This window comes from Eubalaena glacialis, chromosome 6 (assembly GCF_028564815.1).
Source record: "Eubalaena glacialis isolate mEubGla1 chromosome 6, mEubGla1.1.hap2.+ XY, whole genome shotgun sequence".
Taxonomy (NCBI): Eukaryota; Metazoa; Chordata; class Mammalia; order Artiodactyla; family Balaenidae; genus Eubalaena; species Eubalaena glacialis.
In genome coordinates, this window is record NC_083721.1 from 97,336,707 (window position 1) to 97,364,671 (window position 27,965).

The 27,965-nt window shown below is 35.0% G+C and overlaps 1 protein-coding gene across 1 annotated transcript in view; it reads right to left on the reverse strand.

The window, feature by feature from the left end:
- The window catches only part of PRKCI (protein kinase C iota), an 86,625-nt gene that overhangs the window by 17,223 nt on the left and 41,437 nt on the right, over nt 1-27,965 (reverse strand). The window contains exons 3-11 of the mRNA XM_061194481.1: nt 23,713-23,802; nt 21,979-22,029; nt 18,283-18,368; nt 16,876-17,016; nt 14,209-14,263; nt 13,086-13,144; nt 3,784-3,960; nt 1,978-2,075; nt 1,136-1,222 (exon numbers count right to left, since the gene is read on the reverse strand). Coding sequence (XP_061050464.1) covers nt 1,136-1,222; nt 1,978-2,075; nt 3,784-3,960; nt 13,086-13,144; nt 14,209-14,263; nt 16,876-17,016; nt 18,283-18,368; nt 21,979-22,029; nt 23,713-23,802 — 844 coding nt within the window. The remainder of the gene's footprint in view (nt 1-1,135; nt 1,223-1,977; nt 2,076-3,783; nt 3,961-13,085; nt 13,145-14,208; nt 14,264-16,875; nt 17,017-18,282; nt 18,369-21,978; nt 22,030-23,712; nt 23,803-27,965) is intronic.

Here is a 27,965-nt window from a genome sequence, read left to right on the forward strand (position 1 = left end):
CCTTCCAGATACTTAATTCTAGGAATAGGGAACTTGCGCTCTTATCCTATACTCTGGTTCCTAGAAAAGCAAAGATGATATAAAACCAGAACAGGCACTTTAATACAATAAAAACAAGACTATTTTCCCCAAGTCAAGCTGAACAAACAAGGAACAAATACCAGCTATATTCACAATTCAAAATATCATCTGTGGCTTTGCCATGAAGGGTGACCATTTGCTAAAGCCTAAATAAATAATGAACATACAGTAAATTAAACAACAACAACAACAGCAGTTTGGCCCCGAGACAGATTAATATACTTTATACCTTCTTATAAAATTGAAAGCTATTATCTCTTTTTGACAAGAAATATCAATGAATAGCAAGATTTCCACTAAATAATTTTTTTTTTAAAATGAATCTCTAACCTTTGTTACATACATATACAAACTCACATGCTTCATTTTGGCATTACTCTTGTGAAGTGCAAAAGGGTAGAATTACTGCTAATTATGTGTAAAAAACAAAACAAAACATGGCACTCATGGATTAAACTTCTTATCCAAGGCCATGATCCTTCCCCACCTAAGTCCTCCAACAATTTACAATCCTGTATAAGAATATCAAATTAAGGGCACTAAACAAATAAATGATGGGATCAGAGGGGGGAAAGCCAAAGGCAGAACAATTCAGAAATTATAATTATGGAAGAACAGTCGAGTACATAATAGGTTAAGAGGAATTGTTTTATTACTCTCAAGTATATATGAACAATAATCTTCTAATGAAAAACTGTCAGTGATCACTGCAAACTTGATAAGATTAATAAGTGTTTATAATTTCATTAATTATTTTAGTGGCTGATACTGAATAGATAAAATATTTGAAAATAATTGAGTTTTGTAGACTAAAGGTATCCACTTTAACACTGTTTGTACTTCTCAATTGCTTATAATTATATTATTATATATGTAATATATATCACATTATAATATTATTTAACTTTTAGCTTAGCCGTTACATGACTTATAAAGAATTAGCTCGTATCAAAATAAATGATTTATCTACTGTTTTCAACCACTGGCATATAAAAAGTCCCTTAGCTCCTCCCGCCAAACTTCAACACAAGCAAACAATAAACAAAAAACTTACCTAGCATGTTCTTCAGGAAGTTTTCTTTGTCGCTGCATATGAAACATTAGATCTCCTCCATTAACATACTCTATGACAAAGAACAATCTAAAAAACAGGAGAGAACACATGAAACCAAGATCCAAAATAAGGTGGTGTAACTTTGCATTTTAAAACTATAGAGACCAGTCACAGCATAGAGAGCATTCTACATGATTCACCCTTAACAAAAATTCCAGGAATTTGGTGGAAACAAAGGGTGATTGGAGTAGAAGGCTGTTTAATCACACAAGATACAAGAAAGTAAATCAGAAAGATAATTTGTAACCTGCTACTTCTATTCTAAAGTATTGGGTTGGCCAAAAAGTTCGTTTGGGTTTTTCCATAAGATCTTATAAAAAACCCGAATGAACTTTGTGGCCAAGCCAATAGTACCATTTGCAATCTAGAGCTCTCACTTCCACCCCAATTTTAGAATGTGCAATGTGTAAGTCATTTTCAACTGTCACTTAAGGCAAAAGAAGTTAGAATCTATCCCCCTAATTAAACTCTAGGAACATTTAAGTCCTAAAACTAGAATCTTGGTGATATTTAAAAGGTTGGATTTCTACTGCCATAATTATGACCTGGCTATTTTTTTTTTTTTTTTTTTTCGCCTAAAGCAGGTAATTTCCTAATGCTGATCCAATGTCAAATTGATATCACTGGTTGGAGTATGAGTAGCAGGAAATTACAAGCATAGTACTGTTGTGTCTGTCTCCATGTGACTTCCACTTTAGGAATTACTGTAGAAAGGGTTCTTATTGTGTAATATACCAAAATGTGTAAAACCCAGGTATCATTCCATTATCTTTCAATCTTACCTGCTTTCTGTCTGGAAGCAAGAATGCAGCCCAACAAGAAAAGGGTGATTAGATGCCTGCTCAAAAACATGCTTCTCTGTCTGTACCCAGTCAATATCCTATTTTAAAATACAAAAGAAATCTATGTCAAACTGAAATGATATCATCAAAACTATGATAAGTTTGTTCTTAGTAATTCTATTACCATAAATGCAGTTATTAACTAACTAGGCTAAATATCAAAAGCATTGATAATCATGAAATAGTAATTTATATACAAAGAGAAAATACTGCCAGTAAATCTTTCGATATTACGCAACAGTCTAGAAAATTTTACAAAGCTCAAGTACTTGCCCTTGATAATAATATGGTTTGATTTTTATTTTAAAAAAATCTAATAATCATCAGATAACTTTATTTATTTATCTGGCTGTGTTGGGTCTTCATTGCTGCATGCAGGCTTTCTAGAGTTGCGGTGAGCAGGGGCTACTCTTCGTTGTGGCGCACGGGCTTCTCATTGTCGTGGCTTCTCTTGTTGCGGAGCACGGGCTCTAGGCACGCAGGCTTCAGGAGTTGTGGCATGTGGCCTCAGTAGTTGTGGCTCAGTAATAGTCCACTGTATATATGTACCACATCTTCCTTATCCATTCATCTGTTGATGGACAGTTAGGTTGTTTCCATGTCTTGGCTATTGTGAATAGTGCTGCTATGAATATAGGGGTGCATGTATCTTTATGAATTACAGTTTTGTCCAGATATATGGCCAGGAGTGGGATTGCTGGGTCATATGGTAATTCTATTTTTAGTTTTTTAAGGAACCTCCATACTGTTCTCCATAGTGGCTGTATCAATTTACATTCCCACCAACAGTGCAAGAGGATTCCCTTTTCTCCACATCCTCTCCAGCATTTGTTGTTTGTAGATTTTCTGATGATGCCCATTCTAACTGGTGTGAGGTGATACCTCATTGTAGTTTTGATTTGCATTTCTCTAATAATTAGTGATGTTGAGCAGCTTTTCATGTGCCTCTTGGCCATTTGTATGTCTTCTTTGGAGAAATGTCTATTTAGGTCTTCTGCCCATTTTTGGATTAGTTGCTTGTTTTTTTTAATATTGAGCTGCATGAGCTGTATATATATTTTGGAGATTAATCCTTTGTCAGTTGCTTCGTTTGCAAATATTTTCTCCCATTCTGAGGGTTGTCTTTTCGTCTTGTTTATAGTTTCCTTTGCTGTGCAAAAGCTTTTAAGTTTCATTAGGTCCCATTTGTTTATTTTTGTTTTTATTTCCATTACTCTAGGAGGTGGATCAAAAAAGATCTTGCTGTGATTTATGTCAAAGAGTGTTCTTCCTATGTTTTCCTCTCTGAAACAACCATTATTAACACTTCTACAAACTTACAATTAGTTATATTGAAAATAAGTGTGATAAATACTCAAAACTAATTACTTTATTACATGTAACCATTATCTATGCTCTTGAGGTTATTTACAACTGTTACATCTGTATGTAGTTGTGGCTCGCAGGCTCTAGAGTGCAGGCTCAGTAGTTGTGGTGCATGGGCTTAGTTGCTCCACGGGATATGGGATCTTTTCAGACCAGGGATCGAACCCATGTCCCCTGCACTGGCAGGCGGATTCTTAACCACTGCGCCACCAGGGAAGTCCCCATCAGATAACTTTAAATATACCTTAAATAATCTGTTTGAAGCATGTATTTAGAAAAGTAGGCTGAAATAATAAGGCATAAACATTGAGGTTTTTTTCTGAAATAGTACACTTAAGCCAACTTAACAGTTTAGAGGTAATAAAACATCATTGTGCTTACCTCATCATCATTGACAAGCTCTTTTTTCACAACTTTCATTGCATAAATACGATCTGTTTTTTTTAATCGCACCAATAGTACTTTGGCATAACTTCCTCTTCCTATTACCCGGAGCAAATCAAAATCCTGAAGACCTAAACTGGATGAAGCTTTGCCACTTTCCCTGGTGTTCATTGCCTGTTGAGAACATTTATAGCAAACAGTTATACCTGAAGTATTTTGCATAACACAATATACTTCTAACACCTAGTTATATCTATAAGATTTTAAAATATTTTCTGATTTAAGTTCTTAATTAGTTTCTTGCATCATTCCAAATGATATAATCTAACTACTCAAGAGATAGGATGAATTCATGAGTTGAGGTCAGAGGGGTGGTGTTAGGAAAGGAGAAGGAGTTGAAATCTGAGAAACATTAAAGGATGTCTTAGAATCTGATAACTTTGGGGTATGGAGGCAGTGGAGACACATGAATAAAAAAATGACACTAACTTTGGTGACTGGGAGACTGGAGGTGCCACTGATAGAAAAATAAAGTGTGAGCACACGGTACGATTGACAGAGTTGATGAGATAATGAGCTCGATTTTTCATACTGAAGTTAGAAGTTACAATGGGACATCAAGATGAAAGGGTCTGCCAGAAGCTTAATGTATGAAATCTGAGTTAAGCTACAGGCAGAAAACAAGCATGAGGCAGTTCAGCTAATGTAAAACATTCTTTTCTACACAATACCAAGACTCCTGTGGAATGACAAAGTCAGGCCTGTAATTCATTCACAAGTAGAAACTTAGGCTTCTGGAAATTTATAGAGAAGACTAAAGATAATCTTTTAGTAGATGCCTGCAAAATTCCCAGCATACAACCAACAGATATACCCATAAGAATTAAGTATGAATTTTCTGAAGTGAAGGGTATTAGCAAAAGCAAGGAGCAAATTTTCAGAAAGATAAACTAGTAAGCACAAAACAGGAAAAAAAAAAAGTATTATGAAAACTGAAGGAGGATGATTATCCAAAAGAAAATTTAGAAATAATAATCTGACTTGGTAACAAGAATAAATAAAAAGGAGTGAAAGAAACCAGATTAGGGCAGGTTAAGAAAGCAGAAAATGGTAAAAAGATAAATCAATGTATAGACTTTAAATATGGTTAAGTGGAAGCTATAAAAGAGAATCAAATGGAATGAAAGCACAGTTTCTTCACATAAACAATAATAAGGCTGAATGAAATGACAGAAGCCAGAAAACAGTGGAGTGTCACCTTTTAAATGGCCTACCCCCTCCCCCCCTTGCTGATCTACAATCCTATAGCCTGTAAAAGTAGCCTTCAAAATGAAAATGAAATAAATACATTTTCAGACAAACAAAAACTAAGGAAATCCGTCACTAGTTGGTTCTCACTCAAGGAAATATTGAGTTCTTCAAGAAGAAGAAAGATGATCTCATATGGAAGGCAGACACACAGGAACAAAAGCAGAACAAAAAATAAAATGTGGATAAACCTAAATAAGGATTGACTGTTTAAAAACACTAACACACACATACAGAATTTTAAAATATGACAAAAATAGCAGTAAAGACAGGAAGGGAGCATGAGTGAATTTAAAGTGTTCTAAGGTCCTTGCATATCCTGGAAAATGGTAAAAAGTATTATTAATAATTTGTATTGAATTTAAATAAGTTAAGGGTATAAGATGCAGTCTCTAGAACAACCAGTAATAAAAAAGCAAAAGAATGTGAAACAAGCTAAAAGAGGTGAGAAAAAATAAATAAATAACCCAAAAGAAGGCTAGAAAAGTAACATAAATAGATGATACAGAAAACATAGTAAATTGGTAGATTTAAATACAAATAAGTTGTTAGTTTAAATATACTTACATTAAATGTAACAATACATAAATATTAGAACACACTAAATACTACAGCTAAGGACTATCAAACCACAGGGGGAAGTCCAATTCTATGATGTTAATAAGGTATATATGTGTACAGAAAGGTTCAAAGTAAAAGGGTAAGAAACTATATACCATGTAATCACTAACCAAAAGAGAGCTGTAGCTAAAGTAACATGAGACAAAGTAGCTGTAGCCAACTGTGGTAGGCTGACTTCTACGAGGACCCCAGTGATCCCCACCTCCTAGTATTCATGCCCTTGTGTAATCCCCTCGAGTATAGGCTGGACCTAATGACTTGCTTCTGATGAAAAAAATATGGCAAAAATGAAGGGACGGCACTTCTGAGACTAGGTTACAAAAGACTGTGAGGTCTGTTTTGCTGGCATTCAATCTCTGGATCTTATTGCTTGCTTGCTCTGATGAAGCAAACTACCTTGCTGTGAGCTGCCCTATGGAGAGGCCACATGGCAAGGAACTGAATCCTGCCAACAATGAGGTGAGTAAGTATGGAAGCAGTTTCTTCCTCAGTTGAGCCTTGAGACGACAGCAGTCTTTGCCAGTACACTGATGGCAGCCTCTAAGGGACCCTGAGACAAGAACCTGGATTCCTGACCCACAGAAATTATGACCTGATAAATTTTGTTGTTTTAAGCCACTAAATTTTAAGGTAATTTGTTACACAGCAATTACTTAACATAAGGACTTTAGGCAAGGAAGCATTACTACAAATAGAGAGGGGTATTTCTTTATGAAAAAGCATTAATCCAATGTAAGATATTATGATTCTAAATCTACATGTACTCAATAACATAGCCTCAAAATATGTAAAGCAAAAACTAACAAAACTAAAAGGGACAGGTAAATTCTAAATGAAACCTGTTTGTAGGGAAAGAACATGCAGTCAGTGAGGTAACAGAAGACTGAATAGCACTGTTACTACTCTTGACTTAATTGATCTGTATAGAATACTGCACCCAACAACTACAGAATATATTATATTCAAAAATACATATGGAACATTCACCAATGCCTGTGTGCTTGGTCTTCAAGCAAGTTTCAAAAAAGTTCAAAAGACTGAAATCACACAGAATAGAATACATTCTCTGACCTGCAGCAGAATTAATCTATTCAATACAATAAAAAAAAAATTCCCACGTATTTGAAAATTAATTAGTATATCAATACTTTTAAATAATACATGGATCAAAGAAGAAATCATAATACAGATTAAGATATATTTAAAAGTGAATGACACAGATGGCCAGTAGGCAAATGAAAAGATGCTCAACATCACTAATTATTAGAGAAATGCAATTCAAAACCACAATGAAATACCACCTCACACCAGTCAGAATGGCCATCATTAAAAAGTCTACAAACAACAAATGCTGGAGAGGGTGTGGAGAAAATGGAACCGTCCTTCACTGTTGGTGGGAATGTAAGTTGGTACAGCCACTAGGAAAACTGTATGGAAGTTCCTCAGAAAACTAAAAATAGAATTACCATATAATCCAGCAATCCCACTCCTAGGAATATACTGAAACTATAATTCAAAAAGACAAAACTGGACAAAACTATAATTCAAAAAGATACATGCACCACTATGTTCATAGCAGCACTGTTCACAATAGCCAAAACACGGAAACAACCTAAATGTCCATCAACAGGTGAATGAATAAAGAAGATGTGGTACATATATACCATAGAATACTACCCAGCCATTAAAAAAAAAAAGAGAATGAAATAATGCCATTTGCAGCAACATGGATGCAACTAGAGATTATCATACTAAGTAAGTCAGAAAGCGAAAGACAAATTCCATATGATATCACTTATATGTGGAATCTAAAATATGGCATAAATGAACCTATCTACAAAACAGAAACAGACTCATAGACATAGAGAACAGATCTGTGGTTGCCAGGGGTGGGGGGGGTGGGGGAGGTATGGACTGGGAATTTGGGATTAGCAGATGCAAACTATTACATTTAGAATGGATAAACAACGAGGTCCTAATGTATAGCACAGGGAACTATATTCAATATCCTGTGATAAACCATAATGGAAAAAAATATTAAAAAAAGAATGTATTAAAAAACAGTGAATGACAAAAAAGCATAAGGAAATAATGAGAAGAGAAATCAATGCAATAGAAAAGGATATAAGCATTCAACAAAGAAGAGCCAAAAGTTAGTTCTTCGAAAAGACTAATAAATTGACATCCCCTTGGCAAAACTGATGAAGAAAAAGGGAACGCACAGTAACTTTTTATCAGGAGTAAAAAAGGATATCATTTCATACTCTCAGCAATTAACAACTTTGTGTCAATAAATTTGAAAATTTAGGTTAGACAAATTCCAAGGAATAACACAAGAGGAAACAGAGAAGTTAAATTGCCCTAGATCTATTCAGAAATAGAACCTAGAATTAAATCCTTCCCACGAAACAAACAAACAAAAAAAACAAACCAAAAAAACCCTCCAGGCCCAGAGTGCTTTTCTGGTGAATTCTTCCAAAAATGTAAGAAAGAAATAATGTCAATCTTATAAGAATTCTCCTTGGGAATAGGAAAAATTCCAAAATCATTTTATGAGCCCAGTATTATTTTGATACCAAAACTTGACAATCCAATACAAAGAGGGAAAATTACAGGTCAATGATTCTTGTTAATAATTTTTTCAAAAACCTAAAATAAATATTGGCGAATCAGATCTACCAATATACAAAGAGAATTATACATCATGACACAGGGAATTTATTCCAGAAATGAAAAACAGGCTTAACATTTGAAATTTACTGAAATTGGGCTTCCCTGGTGGCACAGTGGTTAAGAATCCACCTGCCAATGCAGGAGATACGGGTTCGAGCCCTGGTCGGGGAAGATCCCACATGCCGTGGAGCAACTAAGGCCGTGCACCACAACTACTGAAGCCCGCGCACCTAGAGCCCGTGCTCCGCAATAAGAGAAGCCACTGCAATGAGAAGCTCGCGCACAGCAACGAAGAGTAGCCCCCGCCTGCCGCAACCAGAGAAAGCCCGCGCGCAGCAACAAAGACCCAACACGGCCAAAATAAATAAATAAATAAATTTATTTTTAAAAAAAAAGAAAGAAATTTACTGAAATTTACACATGATCAACTCCACAAATGCCATAAAATGTTGTTGATAAAATTCAACATCTTTTCAAGATGAAAACAAAAATCTTAGCAAACTAGGAATAGAGACAAACTCCCTCATTCTGATACGGGTATCTACAGAATAAAAACCTATAGCAAGCATCAAACTTAATGATAAGATATTGGAAGATTTCCCTCTGAGATGCAGAACAAGACAATAATATCTGATTGTCACTTCTTTTCAACATCATTTTGGCCATTTATAGAGGTCCTTGCTAACTCAATAAGGTAAGAAAACTGAATAAAATCTATAAGATTGGAAAAGGAAGAAATGAAACTGTTATTCATGATAAGATGATCATATATGTAGAAAATCTAAGAGTATCTTTAGATAGCTATTAGAATTAATACGTGAATTTAGCAAGGTCTCAGGATACAAGGCAATTTAGGGAAAAAACCTTGTTTCCATATAACAATATTAAATAGACAATTAAATTTTAAAAGAATACCATTTACCTCTAATACCTCTAGTGCAAGAACTTTGAAAACTATAAAACACTGACAGAAATGAAAGAAGACCTAAGTCAATGGAAGAACAAGTCATGTTCATGGACCGAGGACTTAATATTGTAGATATCACTTTTCCTGAAATTGATCAACAGGTTTGGTTTATTTCCTTGATTCTATGGAAACTAGTGAGCTAATTCTAAAATTTACATGGAAATTCAAAAAGCTAATAAGAGTAGCCAAGATAATTCCCAGAACAAAGTAGAACTTTACTAGATATAAAAGACTTATTATAAACCTATAATAATAATGACAGCATATCAGCATAAGAATAAATAAATGATGGAAAATAAAAAAGAATCCAGAAATAGACCATGTAATGGGCATATAATTGATGAAAAGATACCTCTGCAGAATAATGGAGGAAAGTATAGTCTTTTCAATGTCTTCAATAATCTTGGAAAAGACAGAGATTTCTTAAACAGGCCCCAAAATCTCTACCCAAAAAAGAACAGACAGATGTAGACAGCTCTCAGAATGGGAGAAAATATTTGCAAATGAAGCAACTGACAAAGGATTAATCTCCAAAATATACAAGCAGCTCATGCAGCTCAATATCAAAAAAACAAACAACCCAATCCAAAAATGGGCAGAAGACTTAAACAGACATTTCTCCAAAGAAGATATACAGATTGCCAACAAACACATGAAAGGATGCTCAACATCACTAATCATTAGAGAAATGCAAATAAAAACTACAATGAGGTATCACCTCACAGCAGTCAGAATGGCCATCATCAAAAAATCTACAAACAATAAATGTTGGAGAGGGTGTGGAGAAAGGGAACCCTCTTGCACTGCTGGTGGGAATGTAAACTGATACAGCCACTATGGAGAACCATATGGAGGGTCCTTAAAAAACTAAAAATAGAACTACCATATGACCCAGCAATCCCACTACTGGGCATATACCCTGAGAAAACCATAATTCAAAAAGAGTCATGTTCCACCATGTTCACTGCCGCTGTATTTACAATAGCCAGGACATGGAAGCAACCTACGTGTCCATTGACAGACGAATGGATAAAGAAGATGTGGCACATATATACGATGGAATATTACTCAGCCATAAAAAGAAATGAAATTGAGTTATTTGTAGTGAGGTGGATGGACCTAGAGTCTGTCATACAGAGTAAAGTAAGTCAGAAAGAGAAAAGCAAATACCATATGCTAACACATATATATGGAATCTAAAAAAAAACGGTTCTGATGAACCTAGGGGCAGGACAGGAATAAAGACGCAGATGTAGAGAATGGACTTGAGGACACGGGGAGGGGGAAGGGTAAGCTGGGACGAAGTGAGAGAGTGGCATTGACATATAGACACTACCAAATGTAAAACAGATAGCTAGTGGGAAGCAGCTGTATAGCACAGGGAGATCAGCCCGGTGCTTTGTGACCACCTAGATGGGTGGGATAGGGAGGGTGGGCGGGAGATGCAAGAGGGAGGGGATATGGGGATATATGTATGCATATAGCTGAATCACTTTGTTACACAGCAGAAACTAACACAACATTGTAAAGCAATTTTACTCCAATAAAGATGTTAAAAAGAAAAAAATCAAGAACATCTGTTCATCAATGATACCATTAACAGAGTGAAAATACAAGCTATTGAGTGGCAGAATCTATTTGCAATATATAACTGATAAAAGCTTAATGTTGAGAACATACCAAAAACTCCTACAAATCTTTACAACAAAGGCAGACCACTCACTTTTTTTAAAGAGATATAAACAGACACTTAACTAAAAATTATATCCAAATGTTCAATAAATACATGAAAAGGTATGCAGCAGGGAAATGCACATAAAAACTACAACATTCAACAGGTTGGCTAAAATTTAAAAGACACACTATACAACGTGTTGATAAGGATGTGGAGCAAATCAAACTCTCACACATTGTTGGTGAAAGTATAAATTGATACAAGTACTTTGGGAAACTGCTTGGCATTATTTACTAATGTACACAAGACTCAGGAATTCCACTCCTAGTTATGTACCTAACAGAAATGCTTAAATATGTGCACCAAACTACATTTACAAGAATGTTCATAGCAGCATATCATAATAATCCCAATCCAGGTGGGGGAAGTCAACAGAATAGATAAATTGAAACAACAGTGAAAATAAATGATATACTGTTATATAAAACATGGCTGAACCTCACAAACACAATACTGAACAAAAGAAGCCAGACACAAAAGATACTGTGTGACTCCATTTATAAAAAGCTTGGGGAAAAGAGCAGAACTAATCTGTGGTGTTAAGACTGTGGTTACTTGAAGGGAGGAGGGAATGTCAGTGACTGGGAGAAGGCACAAGATGGGCCCCTGGGATGTGCAGTAGGTCCTACTTATTCATCTGGGTGGTCATTATGTAGTGTCCACTCTGTGAAAATTGACCCAGATATATACTCATGATTTGTGCACTTTGCTGTATATTATTCTTCAATTTTTAAATGTATTAAAAGTCTTGAAAATAAAACCAAATGAGTCTTTGGTAAACAACCAAACCAATAAATAATATTTAAGGCAACGAGAAATTCCAAAAAAGAACAAAGAAGCTATAAAATAACATCAAGGATCAAACAAAAGGAAACTTTACCAACTCATGGTGCCAGAAGAACAAAGAATTTGTTCCTTATTATTAAGAATTTCCTCTTTTGGATGACTCATTGTCAACCAATGAACAAAATATGAAAGATGTGGTTACACTTGCAGGACAGATTATGAATGTTAATAACCTTGGCAGCATAAAAGTAAATATGTAGCTAAAAGAGGAAAGCTGGAAGAAAGAGGAAGGATGGCTAAAGGAGAGTCAAGGTATTGACTAAATCGATGGAATAAGAAACTGAGATAGGAGATTAAATAGGTAACCAACAGATGTGCTTCAAAACAGTACAGGAGTGAGGCAAGCTGGTAGACAAAACATGTACGGACAATTGTTTTAACTGGGTAATGGACACAGGAGCTTGGAATAGTATTCTGTTTACTTTTATTGATGTTTGAAATTTTCCGTAATAAAAAGGTTACCCAGAGTAAAACATAATACACCTATCAAACATTGGAAAGAGAAGAGAAAAGGGCGGGGGGGGGGGGGGGGCCGGGGGGCGGGGTAGTATACTAGTTTAAACCTTTCATGGTTAGAAATATATAAAGTTGAAAAATTGAAAAAGAGAGGTATAAACATTGTGGACACAACTAGAAATGATTAAAAGGGGTTGCCTCTCAGAAGTCAAAGTGGGAGTGGAAGGTGTGAGGCATGATAAATCTTTTTTACTGTAAGCTTTTTTCAAAAAATTGGTTATCGTTTTAATTAAACTGTTTTAAAAGCTGATAAAATGTTTAATAGTCAGAAAAAAGATGGGCAGTTAAGATACTTAATCATTTATATTTTAAATAAACAGCCCATAAAATGGAAGGATCTATATTTTAAACAATACTACCAAGTATTCTAAATGCCATTCTTAAATACATTATAATTTTTAGATTATGCTATCTTAAAATGAATATAAGTTATCCCACCAGATTATTTCTTAATTTAAATGATTTTAGCAATTGAATTATTGAATTAACTCAGAATAAAACTCTAGAATCACTAAAAATCATTCCTACAAAATTATGATCTAAAATTTAAGCAAGTCAATTTGTCATATTTTTAAACTGTCACATTAAAAAGCTGATGACATAATGTACCATAAGACTAATTAATTATCTTACCTCCTTTTCTTCACCAACTTGGTCCAAGCTCTCATGACTTGAAGGATTATATGGAATTACTAAAAAACCAATCCCAAACATTAAAAAAAAAAAAGAGAGAGAAAAACATAGTATACATTAACTGAGTTACACTTAAAATTTTCTCTTGATTTGATTCTTCTTAGTTTTTATTTCTGAATAAGTGTTCATCATTTAAAATTGAGTATCTATCCTACTAATAACAAATTATACATAAATACCAGTTAAATTCTAATCTTTAATGAGGGTAAAGAGAGGAGGAACCAATCAATAGCCAAGTACTGATTTTAACAAATACTTTTGCTATTTAAAAAAATATTTCTCTTCTTTACAAATTAATCAATTCCTTCCAAAAGGGTGACTCTATAAACCCTACTTAATTATATTAGTATGATTGAGGCATAGAGATAGAGTGTCTCTACTTTGGACTCAATTGGACTCCAGGCTTCTACTCCTTAAAGCTACTTGGGTCAAAAAAAAAAAGGTCTACATTTCATACAACCAGCTTCTTCCATGAACAAGATACTACATTCTGTCCTTCCAGAAAAACTCCCTTGTTTTCTTTTTCTTGATTCATCCCAGATCAGGCTGCTCTGTCCCATTTAATTGCTCTCCAAATTTCCCAGAGACATATTTAAGGTTTTGTATCTACTAGACATTTGTTTTTTTTTTTAGACATTTGAACTCACACCATCTTTTTTGAATTGTCTATACAGCATCTCTGTATCTTTTACATCATTTCTTCATCTCATAATAGAGTTTTTAATAAAAACAGGTCACTTGAATATAGTCAATACGGTGCACAAAATCAGTATATATTTTCATTATTGAAAAAAAGTAGGTTTGCTGAATATAAAGGGGTCTCAAAAGAAATTTATCTGAATTAAAGAAAATAGCCATTTGTTGTAGTTTACATAGTTGTCTTTTTAAAATGCCAAACATATGTTAAATACTGTGACTGATGTTAACACCACAAAATATGGTTACCTAGCTTTTATTTGGGAAGAATATAAATGTCTTTAAATTTAGGTGTAATATTCACATAAAGAAGTCTTTAAGTGACACTTTGTTAATGAGCAATGGTTTGTGCCAGTGTCATTCTTACCTGTCTGTGCATGGTCTGAGTGCATGGATGACTGGTCCATGGGCATCATTGGTTCCTACAAATCATTTCCAAAGATACAGTAACTTAGTGCAATCTTTTTAAATCCCAATACCTCTATAAATCCAGAAACAACATCGTTTCGATGAGACACAGCATATTAAAATTTAAATTTGAAAGAATATAACTTAATAAGTGAGAATTACATTACTATATATAATTTATTTTATTATATGTGAAACCATACAACATTCCTACGAATGACGTAATGTTATCACATTTTACAGATCACAGAAAAAACACAAAACTAATTTCAGCCTAGCAATTAGAAATCAAATTAAACTCCTATATACTCTGATTTATTTTTCCTCTATACCACCTATTCTTCCTTTGAGCTCCACATACTCACTTTAAGTCTTTGGCAAAAGGAGTCTTAGTATAGAGTTACTTAGCTGATGTCCAGAAATAGACTTCAAGATGTCTATAAACTTCTTGAAATTATACGTAAAATTTTATGGGTTTCCCATTTTTCTGAAGATTCTCAAAGGGGTCAGTGACCCAAAAAAGGAAAAGAAATACCTCCAAGAAACTAACTGCCAATAACCTCAGGAATAATGCTAATTCAAACCAAAATCTTACTTATTCATTAATTTTGGACCAAAGTTTAATGAATACCAGCAAGAAAGAGTAAACTTGAGAAGCAGCATTAGTTATAGAGTTATACTTTTAAGGCTGCCTTAAAAATAAGCTCATGGGTTTTTCAATGTGTTTAGCACCATCCTAAAATATCAATATAATCACTAACACTGCCCTCTTTCCTTCTACATTTATGAACTCACACAAGTCATTCCATTGCCTAAGAATACTCAAGAATATCAACAGTAACCTGGATAAATTATGTTCACAATTTTTTGCCTTCTGCTGTTCCTTAAAATTGGCTTTTTACCTCCCTAACTATAAACCCATTTCTAAACTTACATGAACTAGCTAAATAATTCTACTACCAACAAGCCACCAGTAATAACCTACTTCCACAATGTCCAAAGAAGTTACTACGAATAAACATGGTATAATCATTCTAAAAGATAACTTAGAAAGACGAACCCAGATCTTTTTAAAAACACATATCCTTTAAACCAGTAATTCTACTTCTGAATCCTTAAGGAAATAATGAGATTTATTTACCAGGAAGTTCATTATGATTTTCCTCATAGGAAAATTTAGAAAACAACTCAAATGTTCAATCATGGGGAACAGATTAAATAAATTATGGTATAGACACATAAAATACTTTGCTAAAAATGATGAAGCTATAGATATAGAAAGATGACCAAAATCTATTGTTCAGTGAGAAAAATGGGTTAGAAAATAGTACACATACGACCTCACTTTTGTTAAAAAGTATGTAAAAGAACGAGACATAACCAAACATTGTATGCCTTCTGATAGAGAAACACACCACCTTCTATGAAATAGTCTCAAAACAACCCACAAAAAAACAAAAACCAGAATCTAATCAAACCTCTACATTCAACTATAATATACAGAAAATAAAGAGGACAGGGGAACATTTTAAACATAACCATGGAGAAGCAAAGAGAAAAATTCTGAATCACTTTAAATGACAACACAGTTTCTTCTATAATTAAATTGTAAGGGAAAAAAGAGAGAGAGATGAAGAATCAGTAAACTTAAAAATATCTAAGACATATCAATCAACTGTAAATATGATCAATCAATTGCAAATATGAACTTCATTTAGATCCTGATTCATCACAATGAAAATTATGAAAACAAAATTACAACATTTATGTGACAACTGAAATTTTGAACATTGCCTGGATGGATATTTGATATAAGGAATTTATTTTTTAGCTAGTTTTAAAAAACAGTCCTTATCTTTTAGAGGTACATACTGAAACACATCTGGAATTTGTTTCAAAACAATATAGGATGAGGGCAGGTGAAATGGGTGGGGTATAGATGAAACGAGATTGGTCGTGAGGTGATAACTGTTGGAGCTGGATGACTGGTATGTGGAAGTTCATTATACTCTATAGAAAAATTTTAAATGTTTATGCATATAAATTTGCATACTTCTGGAAGAATATACACTAAATGACAATTACCTTTAGATGGTAGATTTCATGGGGGTTTTTGTTTAATTTTTCTTTATTCATTTTTATTCTCTATTTTTTCTATAATGAACTTGTTTTAAATTCATATTTAAAATAGAAAGTGAAAAATAAAAATTTTAAATGCAAAAACTCACCAGTAATCTCACACTTTACATAGCAAACATGAAGACTCTGACTCTTCTCACCTGATCTCTGCCTAGTATAGATGCGAGAATAATGGGAGCTATAAACTAAAGAGTTTAGCTTTAAGAAGAGAAAAATATCTTTTAAATGGTTCTCCTTACATTTTCCTAATTTAGACCAAATCATTTTGTAGCAGGTCAAACAAAGGAGTTAACCATATCCTACAAACAAATTTGTAATAACAATTCCAAAATTCACATGTTAACTGGACTCCTAAAGTATTCCTACCCACATTCTGTAACAGCACTGTTGATCTGTGATTCCTTAACACCCCCCTATTTTAGCCTTCTGTTCTAGCAGTGTTATCAAAAATGCTCTATAAAAAAAAAATTAGACAACAGTGTCTTACCGGTGGCAAAGAATGCCGCCCACATTCAATTGTTACAAGTTTGTGGCACTTCTTATGAACCAGGAGTTTGCAGTTGATGCACTTATATCCCTGACGTCCAAGCCCCCATATTCGGTCAGTGCAGATGGCACAATGAGCACGCTGGAGAAAGTAATTCAACAGTATTTTATTAACAAAAAAAAGGTCATAATCATTTCCCAACAGTTTGCTCATAAAATAGTGAAAGTAAGTGGCTTTCTTCTCTAACTCAGTTCCCTTCACCATACGTAACTTTTCCAAAGCTATGATGGTCATGGGAAAATAAACAGAAAGGAGAGCTTGTTTTAAAGAGACTGAAATTTGCAACCATGTTGTTTCCTAAGTCCACGAATTTTCAGTCTTCACCTAATTAAGTTCAGAGTCACGACAATAGGAAAAGTGAATTAAACTTGAAAAACACGTGGCAGAAAAAGCTGTGCAAGGACTCCCAAGCAAACATAAACCTATCAGTCTGTTCAGAGGTCAAACCGAAGCCCTGCTCTCTTTTTTTTTTTAATTAATTTTTATTGGAGTATAGTTGCTTTACAATGTTGTGTTAGTTTCTACTGTACAGCAAAATGAATCAGCTATGCATATACATATATCCCCTCTTTTTAGGATTTCCTTCCCATTTAGGTCACCACTGCTCTCTTAAAGAGCAACACGTAAAGTGACTTCTAACTTCAAAGCTTTTTAAATATCAGTGCTACTGGGAACAGGAATTTGGGAACCTCGGGTGGTGGCTTCTATTACATTAATGAATTGAGAACATAGCACGAGTTTTAGAATGGAAATGGATAACTGTAGTTATCAAGAGTAGTTAAAAACATGGACTTCTGGAGACAGACTGATCTCAAACCTTGGCTCTGCCACTTACTAGCCGTGTCATCTTGGGCAAGTTATCTAACCATCCTGCACCTCAGTTTCTTCATCTATAAAATGGAAATATATAGTACCTCTCTCACAAGGTTGTGGCAGGGATTAAATGAGTCACTATATGGCAAGCATTCAGAAAAGTGCCTGGTACATACTAAAAGCTAGATAAATGTCTGCAATTATCATTTTCTAAAACAGGGAAAACTAAAAAAAATTTACAACAGTAAATGGTTTGCAAAATAAACCTTGCTTATTTTCTGGCTGTCTTGAATTATATTAAAAAAAATCCAATTTTCTTACAGCTAGGGTAACCATATAACTAATCATCCAAGCTGGAACATTTTTATGAGTCAAAGGAGATGATATTAAAAATTACCTGAAGATAACAGATGTACTATCCCAGGCAAACTGGGAATTTTAGGTCACCCTACTTACTCCTTTAGAAAGGAATAACAGTAGAGAGGAAAAACCCAGATTTCTCAAATTATCAATATTCAGCAAACTAAGGTTTACCCTGTTGAAACGTTTGGCTTGAAAAGTGTGGCCATTTGCACAATAAAGCTTTCTCCAGCGGCGAGCACCTCGGCGGTAGATGGATTCTGAAGAGAGATTAAAAGTTTAAAAAAAAAAGGAAGAAAAAAAAAGAGCAAGTGTGAATATAAAGTCATTTTATAATTGTCTGTGATTTTTTTCATGATACTCATTTCAGGAAAAAAATATATATTGATAAAAATCTGAAAGTGAAAAAATAAAACAGTCATCAAGAGACTAGGCTTTTCTGTTTTTTAATTGACCCCTAACTTTTAATTTTGAAAAAATTTTAAGCCCACAGAAAAGCTGAAAGAATAGAACAATAAACATCTCCATCCTTCACCTACATTTATCTATTACTATAATTTTGCCACATTTGCTTTCTTCTCTATTTACACATACACTTTTTTTTCTGAATCATTTACAAATAAATTGCAGACATCATAACACTTCACCCTTAAATACCTAAGTAACCATTGCCTGAGATTAAGGACACTCCCCCTAATTCTATTTAACCACAATACCATTATTGTGTCTTAGAAAATTAACATTAATTAAATATCACCTAATATACACTTCATCTGCTAATTTCCCTATTTGCTTGAAAAGTGTCTTTCATAGTTTTCTTTTTCTCTCCAGGATCCAATCAAGATTCAGGCACTAAATTTCATTACTATACATTTTTTGTCTCTTTAATGTATGCTAAAACATTCACTCTATCTTATTTGTTGTTGTTTGCTTTTCATGATGTTGAAAGAGTCTAGGCAGATGTCTTATATCATGACCTACATTCTGGATTTGTCTGTTTCCTCATTAGACTCAAATCTATTATGGATTTGTAACACACTTCCCAGATAAAAAAAAGGATTCCCAGATAAAAAGTATTAAATACTTTTGGCAAAAATAATACACAGGTGATGTACATTTCTTACTGCATCTCATCAAAAAATATACAAATGTGAGATTGTTGACTCCCACTAAGTGTTCAATCACTCTGTTAAAGGCAGTGATGGCTAGTTTTCTTCTTTGTAAAGGTACATTTTTGTAAATACCGTATAAGGGACATTTTGTATCCACAAGAATATTCTCTTCGCAACAACCTTTTATGCAACGGTTTTTATATTTTTTTATATCTTTAACTATTCTAAATACATTCCCTAAACAAAGAGGTTCCATGAGATCAAATCAAGTCCACCGGTGTAATTTTGGGTAAGTCAATCACTATTATATAGATTGTCTATTAGTCATCCCACAGTAATAGTAATCACTGTGGAAATTCCATTAGGTTTCTAAACTCATTTTATTTTTTTGGCTGTGCCGCGTGGCTTGCGGGATCTTAGCTCCCTGACCAGGGATCGAACCCATGCCCCCTGCAGTGGAAGCGCAGAGTCCTAACCACTGGACCACCACGGAATTCCCTCTAAACTCATTTTAAAGCAAATGTAGCACTGGGTCTACTATTTAAAATTAAGATAGAAAGAAACAGGTGAAATACTCTGAATTAGAAATCCTCAGATAGCATAATACAGAACCTGAAATATATATGCTTTTATTTTTAATTATTTATTCTGTTAGGAGCAACCAAAGCAGAAAGTTTGTTAATATCTTAACCTAAAAGAACATCTTATTTCAGAAACTTTCATGAACTACAACTTGATATATCTTAAATTTAAACATGTTAATGTTGCCTAGGAATTAAAAGAGCCAAGAGATCACTTTAATGGTTATCAATTTTCCTCCATGCTCTAGTTTAGTAATATTAATTATTACTAAACTAGAGGAGAGGAGAGGAGTGTGTAAAACTCCCCACCAGCAAATTTTAAAGTGGGAAAGTGAGCATGAAATACAGTGAAAAGGTAGGAAAAGACATTTTATCTGGGAAGTGTGCTACAGACCCATAATAGATTTGCAGATAGGACTCTGCAACCAAGATTCGCTATAATGGCAAGTCTTTGAAAACTCTGGCCTGGACAAAGGAGAGCTGCTTCTCCAACACCTCTGTGAAGGCAGCCCGCACTGGCTGTAATCCATCTGCCACTGGAAACCCAATGAAATACTCCTAGCTGAATCCAAACCTAAATTTTTCACTATTGCTTCAGAGGCCTACCCACTCCTTATATTTCCCCACCTTCCTATAAAGTACATAGCCCTCACTCAACTCTATATACAAACACCCAGTTCTTTAATTTTTCCTTTTCACCAAGTTGCATGAAGAGTTACAGAATTAAAAGTTTAGAGCTATTTCACTTAATACAAAGCAAAACATTTACTACTATTCCTTCTAAAGTCATGGATATGTGCAGAAACCACAAATAAAAATGAGTTGCCTAATATCTACAACCTATAAATTATACCATACATCAAATTCAAATTTGGTATATATATGGTATATATCAAATATATATACATATACACATATGTATTTATATATATGAATATATACATATAAACTTTTTCAAATTCCATCAGACCAAGTAGTTGCCTATTTCAATTCATCTCATTAATGTTAACCACTAGCTTAGACATTCAAAAGAAAGTTTCATAACAATTCTTAAGGATGCATACTAAAGTATTTAGAGGTGAAGTGTCATGTCAGCTTACTCTCAAAGGGTACACAAAAAAATAAATAAAAATAAAACAAGTGTTTGTTATGTATATACATGTATGCATGTGTGTGCACAGATACAGAGATAAAGCAAACATAGAAAATGTTAATAATTGGTGAATCTTGGTAAAGATATATGGGTATCTTTGTTTTCAATGTTTCTATGTTTTTTCAACTTCTCCATAGGTTTGAAAATTTCCAAAATTAAAAAACAGGAAATGGGGACTTCTCTGGTGGCGCAGTGGTTAAGAATCCGTCTGCCAATGCAGGGGACATGGGTTCGATCCCTGGTCCGGGAAGATCCCACATGCCGCGGAGCAACTAAGCCCGTGCGCCACAACTACTGAGCCTGTGCTCTAGAGCCCGTGAGCCACAAATACTGAGCCCACGTGCCACAACTACTGAAGCCCATGCGCCTAGAGCCCATGCTCTGCAACAAGAGAAGCCACCACAATGAGAAGCCCACGCATCACAACGAAGAGTAGCCCCCGCTTGCTGCAACTAGAGAAAAGCCTGAGCACAGCAACAAAGACCCAATGCAGCCAAAAATAAATAAAATTAATTAAAAAAAAAACAAACAGGAAAGGACTTAAAATCAACTTAATTTTCCTTTCAAATGCACAATAGACAATTATGTCAGTAAGTTGTAATTAAAAACTGCCTCATTTTGGGACTTCCCTGGTGGCGCAGTGGTAAGACTCTGCATTCCCGATGCAGGGGGCTTGGGTTCAATCCCTGGTCAGGGAACCAGATCCCACATGCATGCCGCAACTAAGAGTTTGCATGCCACAACTAAGTAGCCAGTGAGACACAACTAAGGAGCCTGCCTGCCGCAACTAAGACCCAGCACAACCAAATAAATAAATATATGTTTTTTTTAATTAAAAAAAATTAAAACTGCCTCATCTTGATTTGGGAAAAGTAGAGACTTTAGGCAGTTTACTAATATACTCTAAATTAGACTGAAGAATGGAAAAGAAATCAAATGAATTAAAAGTTCTATTTCTGATTTCTCTTGTGCCACTGTATCATAAATAACTCTATTCAAAGGTATGAAGTATATAAACACTCACTATCTTCTCCTGGACAGGGCATTCCAGGACGTTCTGGTACACAAGGGAATACTGAAAAACAACAAACTAAAATTAATACAGCATATTTAAAACATACAAATTACACAGAATTTTAAATTCAAATATCACATAAATTGATCTAAATTTAAACCTGACCCTCTCTTGACACAAGATACTTAACATATGGTCAGTACTATTTTTGGAAGGGACTCATTTTACCAAGGCTATAATAAAAGAAATTCTTATGAAAGCGAACATCCATAAACAATGCATTAGAGGCTCAAATTACTCATTCTAATCCCTATTACATCACTAATTGATTTTTTTTTTGGTCATTAGAGAAATCATTAACTATTTCCTTAAATCTTCATTGTAGTGACAAATTTGCTACGATGAAGAATTAAAATTACAAAGTGTATACAAATATAAACATAAGCCACTATAGTTTTTTAAAGATGTATACTAAACTTAGGAATAAATTAACATTAAAAACAGTACCCAAATCCAAAAATGTAAGTTTTGTCTTAGGAACTATAGATTTATAAAAATGCTAATTCAAAACATTTTTATAAAGAGATAGAATATAATGAAATCGTACATTTATGAACACCTAGTCAACTCTTTGTAGTCTGTGATGTACAAAAAAGGACATGGTTTTGAGCACAGAGTATGGGAAACACAGTTCCTGGAATATTTTTAAAAGTTGAAATATAAGCTAACTTCTGAAAACAGATCTCTGATATAGCATAAAAAGCAATAAAGCTTAAACCAAATAATTTCTTTAAACATTCACTGTAGTTTTATTCTAGACAGAGATGACCAAAGGAAGACTTCTAACATTCTTCCAGGATCTCAACAAATTAGAGTATGAATCCCATGGGAGTCACTATGTCAAATTCTGCAGGGAGACAAAAATCAAACTATTTTTTAAAAAAAATCACACTGTAAAAGAAAGTACAAAGGAATAATAACAAGGTATTGAAATAAGTCATTATATTGAGGGGAGATTTATATTTGTTTCAAGTTGTAAAGAGTTCCCTAGGTCTAGTCTCCTAAGGCTCCCAAAAATGTTATGTGAAATACTGCCAATGTATTGCAATTATATTAAGCATATTAAGTGGATTCTACATGACCTAAAAAATTTGAGGGGTAGCATGGCAGAATGAGAAGAACACAGATTTGGAAAGAGAATACTTAGATTTACAACCCAGGTTTACAATGTACCAGTTACATGATGGCTGAGTTTAGGTCTCTCCTTCTATACAACTACCCACCTCTCAGGCTTGCTGACCTTTAACACACCAATGTCTATGATTACTACATAAATAGTTTCACAGTTAACCCTTAAACAAAAGAAAGGACATTTAAGATATCTTACCTTTGGAAATCATCATTTGCATACATTACAAAACTGCAAGGGGATGAACTTAGGTTCTACTGGGCTCTCAATTCTTAAATTCTATGCTAAAACTTTGCTGTAAAACACTGAGATGATCACAGTTTAATACCCAAGAAGGCATACACAAATAAGAAATTTCCTAAGATTATAAGAAGCTGATCGATTTTGTCTTCTCTAGCATTTGAGATGCTACTGAACAAGGACAATTACATAGAAATGAGGGATACAGATTAAGAAAATGACATCAGGACCATGTTTTTAAATGGTTAAGGATACAGGGTTATGTTTTTAAAGAAGTATAGTTCTAGAAGAGTAGGAAATGACTACTCCTTTACCATGAATCAAGAGTTCAGAATCCTTGTTTAGCTCATAAAGCCTAAAGGCTTCTTCTAACTCCAACTGAGACGATACTGTACATGGGTCTCCTAAAAAATATAAAAAGGAAAAGTAAAGCTCACTTTTAAAATCCTCTACATGTGACCAGTAAACAATTTCTACTACATAAAATCTTGAGGAAAAACAATTTCATACTTACAGAGAAATATTTGACAAGGACTAAACTTGAGATATTTATTTAGACAATTCTATTCTCTGAAGTAGGTAACATAACTTCCACTCCTATTTCTACAAAATATTACATGAGGTTCACAGATACCAAACTTTAAATGTATAAAACCATTTAATTCTTGATGATGTTTACATTCAAAATATAGCAAACAGAATCTACCCTGACCACATTTTAGATTGTCAATGCAAAAAAAAGTTATAACAAAGTTATCCACTGACTATTTATAGAAGCTCTGTGTCTGGGTTTCTTTTTCTTTCTTTCTTTTTTTTGATTGTCACTGCAACATGATTAACGGCCAGGGATAAGTTTTCTGTTACCTGTTTCTTCAAAAGAGGAAGTGAAAGTGGTTTAATCGCCACAATATGATCAGAGGAGGTCTCTATTTAAACATTTTGTCAAATTTTTCCTTCACCAGAGAGCCTGCTCAAGAGGCTCACAGAAAACAAGCATAGCTACTAAAGTACTCTGGACTAAGGAGCAGTCCTACTTGATTGCTTTTAAATGTAAATGCCTAGTTTAGTAAACTTACACACAGAGGGCTTCCCTGGTGGCGCAGTGGTTAAGAATCTGCCTGCCAATGCAGGGGACACGGGTTCAAGTCCTGGTCTGGGAAGATCCCACATGCCTCGGAGCAACTAAGCCCGTGCGCCACAACTACTGAGACTGCGCTCTAGAGCCCGCAAGCCACAACTACTGAGCCCGCATGCCACAACTACTGAAGCCCGCGCGCCTAGAGCCTGTGCTCTGCACGCAACAAGAGAAGCCACTGCAATGAGAAGCCCGCGCAACGCAACGAAGAGTAGCCCCCGCTCGCCACAACTAGAGAAAGCTCCATGCACAGCAACGAAGACCCAGTTCAGCCAAAATAAATAAATAAATTAAAAAAAAAAAAAAAAACCTTACACACAGAGAGGACAAGGAAGAAACATCTTCCTTAGTCAACCAGCCAGTGAACTGAGTCATCCTTGGAAATCAATGAGATGGCACGTCCCCCTGTACGATGGCATTCCTCAATGAAAAAGTCATTTCGAACACAGTTGGGCCTGAGCTGGGTCCTCAACGCTGATATTCTTTTGCTCATTCTTGTGGTTACTGGTTACACCAAGAGATGCCATCAACCCTATCCAAACTTCAGTCACTCTCAGCAGGGAACTCGGTCTACTACTTCAGAGAGAAAAGGGAAGTCATTTCCTTTCCTGTTGACTCAAAGAAATGAGTGCCTCTGTTCTTTTCTCCAACTTGGCCACTGAGTCCCTCCTTCCCTTTATCTTCTCTGGGCGTTATTCCACTAGTCCTTCCCAGTTCCATCTTCATTTTTTCTTTCCTTCCACTAGCTCTTCTCAGGCAAAGGCATGTTTGAGTCTCCCTCTCAATAACCTCTCTCCTGCCCAGGGTGCCATTCATTCTGTAGCCACAAGTCTCAAGAGTAAACTACAGACTGAAACGAGGGGGTGAGTGAGAAGAAACGGAAGAAAAAGGGACAGGGCCTTTGAAATTTGACTTCATACTTTTCTTTTGTATTTTTTAAATCACAAATTTATAATCTTTTAGATTTATTAGAAATAGCTTTTCTTCCTATCAAGAGTGAACCCACCCTGCTTTCTCCATGTTCCTATCTTCCAAGCATTTCTCAAAATTTTGCTATCAGGTTTTAGTCCAAACACTATTAAAACTGCTGTATCTAACGTCAAGGAAGCAGCTGCTGAAATTAATGGCATGTTTTGTCTTTACTCCGGTTGACCTCGCTATACCATCGAACAAAGTTATCCACTGACTATTTACAGAAACTTTGTGTCTGGGTTTCTAAACACCATTCTCCTGGTCTACCAACTCTTTTTTTTAAAGATCTACCAACTCTTTTTTTTTTTTTTTTAATTTTATTTATTTTTGGCTGCGTTGGGTCTTCAGTTGCTGAGCGGGCTTTCTCTAGTTGCGGTGAGCAGGGGCTACTCTTCGTTGTGGTGCGTGGGCTTCTCCTTGCGGTGGCTTCTCTCGTTGTGGAGCATGGGCTCTAGGCACACGGGCTTCAGTAGTTGTGGAGCACGGGCTCAGTAGTTATGGCACACGGGCTCTAGAGTGCAGACTCAGTAGTTGTGGAGCACAGGCTTAGTTGCTCTGCAGCATGTGGGATCTCCTGGACCAGGGATCGAACTTGTGTCCCCTGCATTGGCAGGCGGAAGCTTATCCACTGTGCCGCCAGGGAAGTCCCCAACTCTTCTTTTAACTTTTTATTTTGGAAATTTTCAAACATATTACAAAATCCTGTTCCACCTGTGGACTCACTCACTTATCCTCCTCCACCATGTCATTCTGAGCAAATCCCTATAACGCTAGATAAAAATTCCTTAATATAATCATAATACCATTATAAACCTATATAAACTAACAAAAATTCACTATAAAATATCCAAACATAACCATATACAAAAGAATAAAGTTGAACCTTTATCTTATATAATAAATAAAAATTAAATCAAAATGGATCAAAGACCTAAATGCAAGAGCTAAAACTACAAAACTATTGGGGGAAAACACAGGGAGAAAGCTTCATGACACTGGGTTTGGCAACAATTTCTTGGATGTGACACCAAAAGCACAAGTAAGAAAAAAAATAATACATTGGTCTACATCAAAATTAAAAACTTTTGTGTGTAAAAGGACACTATCAGCACAGTGAAAAGACAACCTATTGGAGGAAATATCTGCAAATTATACATCTGATAAGGGATTAATATTCAAAATATATAAAGAACTCCTACAACTCTACAATGACAAAAATAAATACATGAGCAAAGGATATTTCTCCAAAGAAGATATACAAATAGCCAATAAGCACATGAAAAGAGGTTCAACACCACTAATCATTAGGAAAATGCAAATCAATGAGATACCACTTCAAACCCATAAGATTTTGTAAAACACACACAAACACTCACAGACAATAACAAGTGTTGGCAAGGATGTGGAGAAACTGGAACCCTTGTGCATTGATGGTGGGAATGTACAATGATGTAGCAACCTCAAAAAATGAAACATATAATTACCATATTATCCAGCAATTCCACTTCTGGGTATACTTCCAAAGAACTAAAAGCAGAGACTCCAACAGATATTTGTACACCCATGTTCATAGCAGCACTATTCACAACAGCCAAAAGGTAGAAGCAACCCAAGTGTCCAACAACAGATGAATGGATAAACAAAATGTGGTATATACAGTTGGCCTTCCATATCTATAGGTTCTGAATCTGTGGATTCAATCAACCTTGGATCAAAAACATTTGAAAAAAAATTCCAGAAAGTTCAAAAAAAACTAAAACTAGAATTTGCCATGCACTGGCAACTATTTGCATAGCATTTACAATGCATTAGGTATTATAGGTAATCTAGATGATTTAAAGGATATGGAAGAATGTGCGTAGGTTACATGCAAATACTACACCATTTTATTTAAGGGATTTGAGCATAACCAGATTTTGGTATCCCTGGGAGGCTCTAGAACCAATCTCCTGTGTACACCAAGGGATGACTGTACATACAAAAGAAGTATTATTCAGTCTTAAAAAGGAAGTTGTATATAAACAGCTCATACAACTCAATATCAAAAAAACAAATAACCCAATCAAAAAATGGGCAGAAGGGACTTCCTTGGTGGCGCAGTGTTAAGAATCCACCTGCCAATGCAGGGGACACGGGTGCAAGCCCTGGTCTGGGAAGATCTCACATGCTGTGGAGCAACTAAGCCCGTGTGTCACAACTACTGAGCCTGCACTCTAGACCCCATGGGCCACAACTACTGAGCCTGCGTGCCACACCTACTGAAGCCCATGCGCCTAGAGCCCATGCTCCGCAACGAGAAGCCACCCCAATGAGAAGCCTGCGCACCACAAAGAGTAGGCTCCACTCGCTGCAACTAGAGAGAGCCCGCACGCAGCAATGAAGACCCAACGCAGCCAAAAATAAATAAATAAATAAATAAATAAATAAATAAATTTATATATTTAAAAAAAGTGGGCAGAA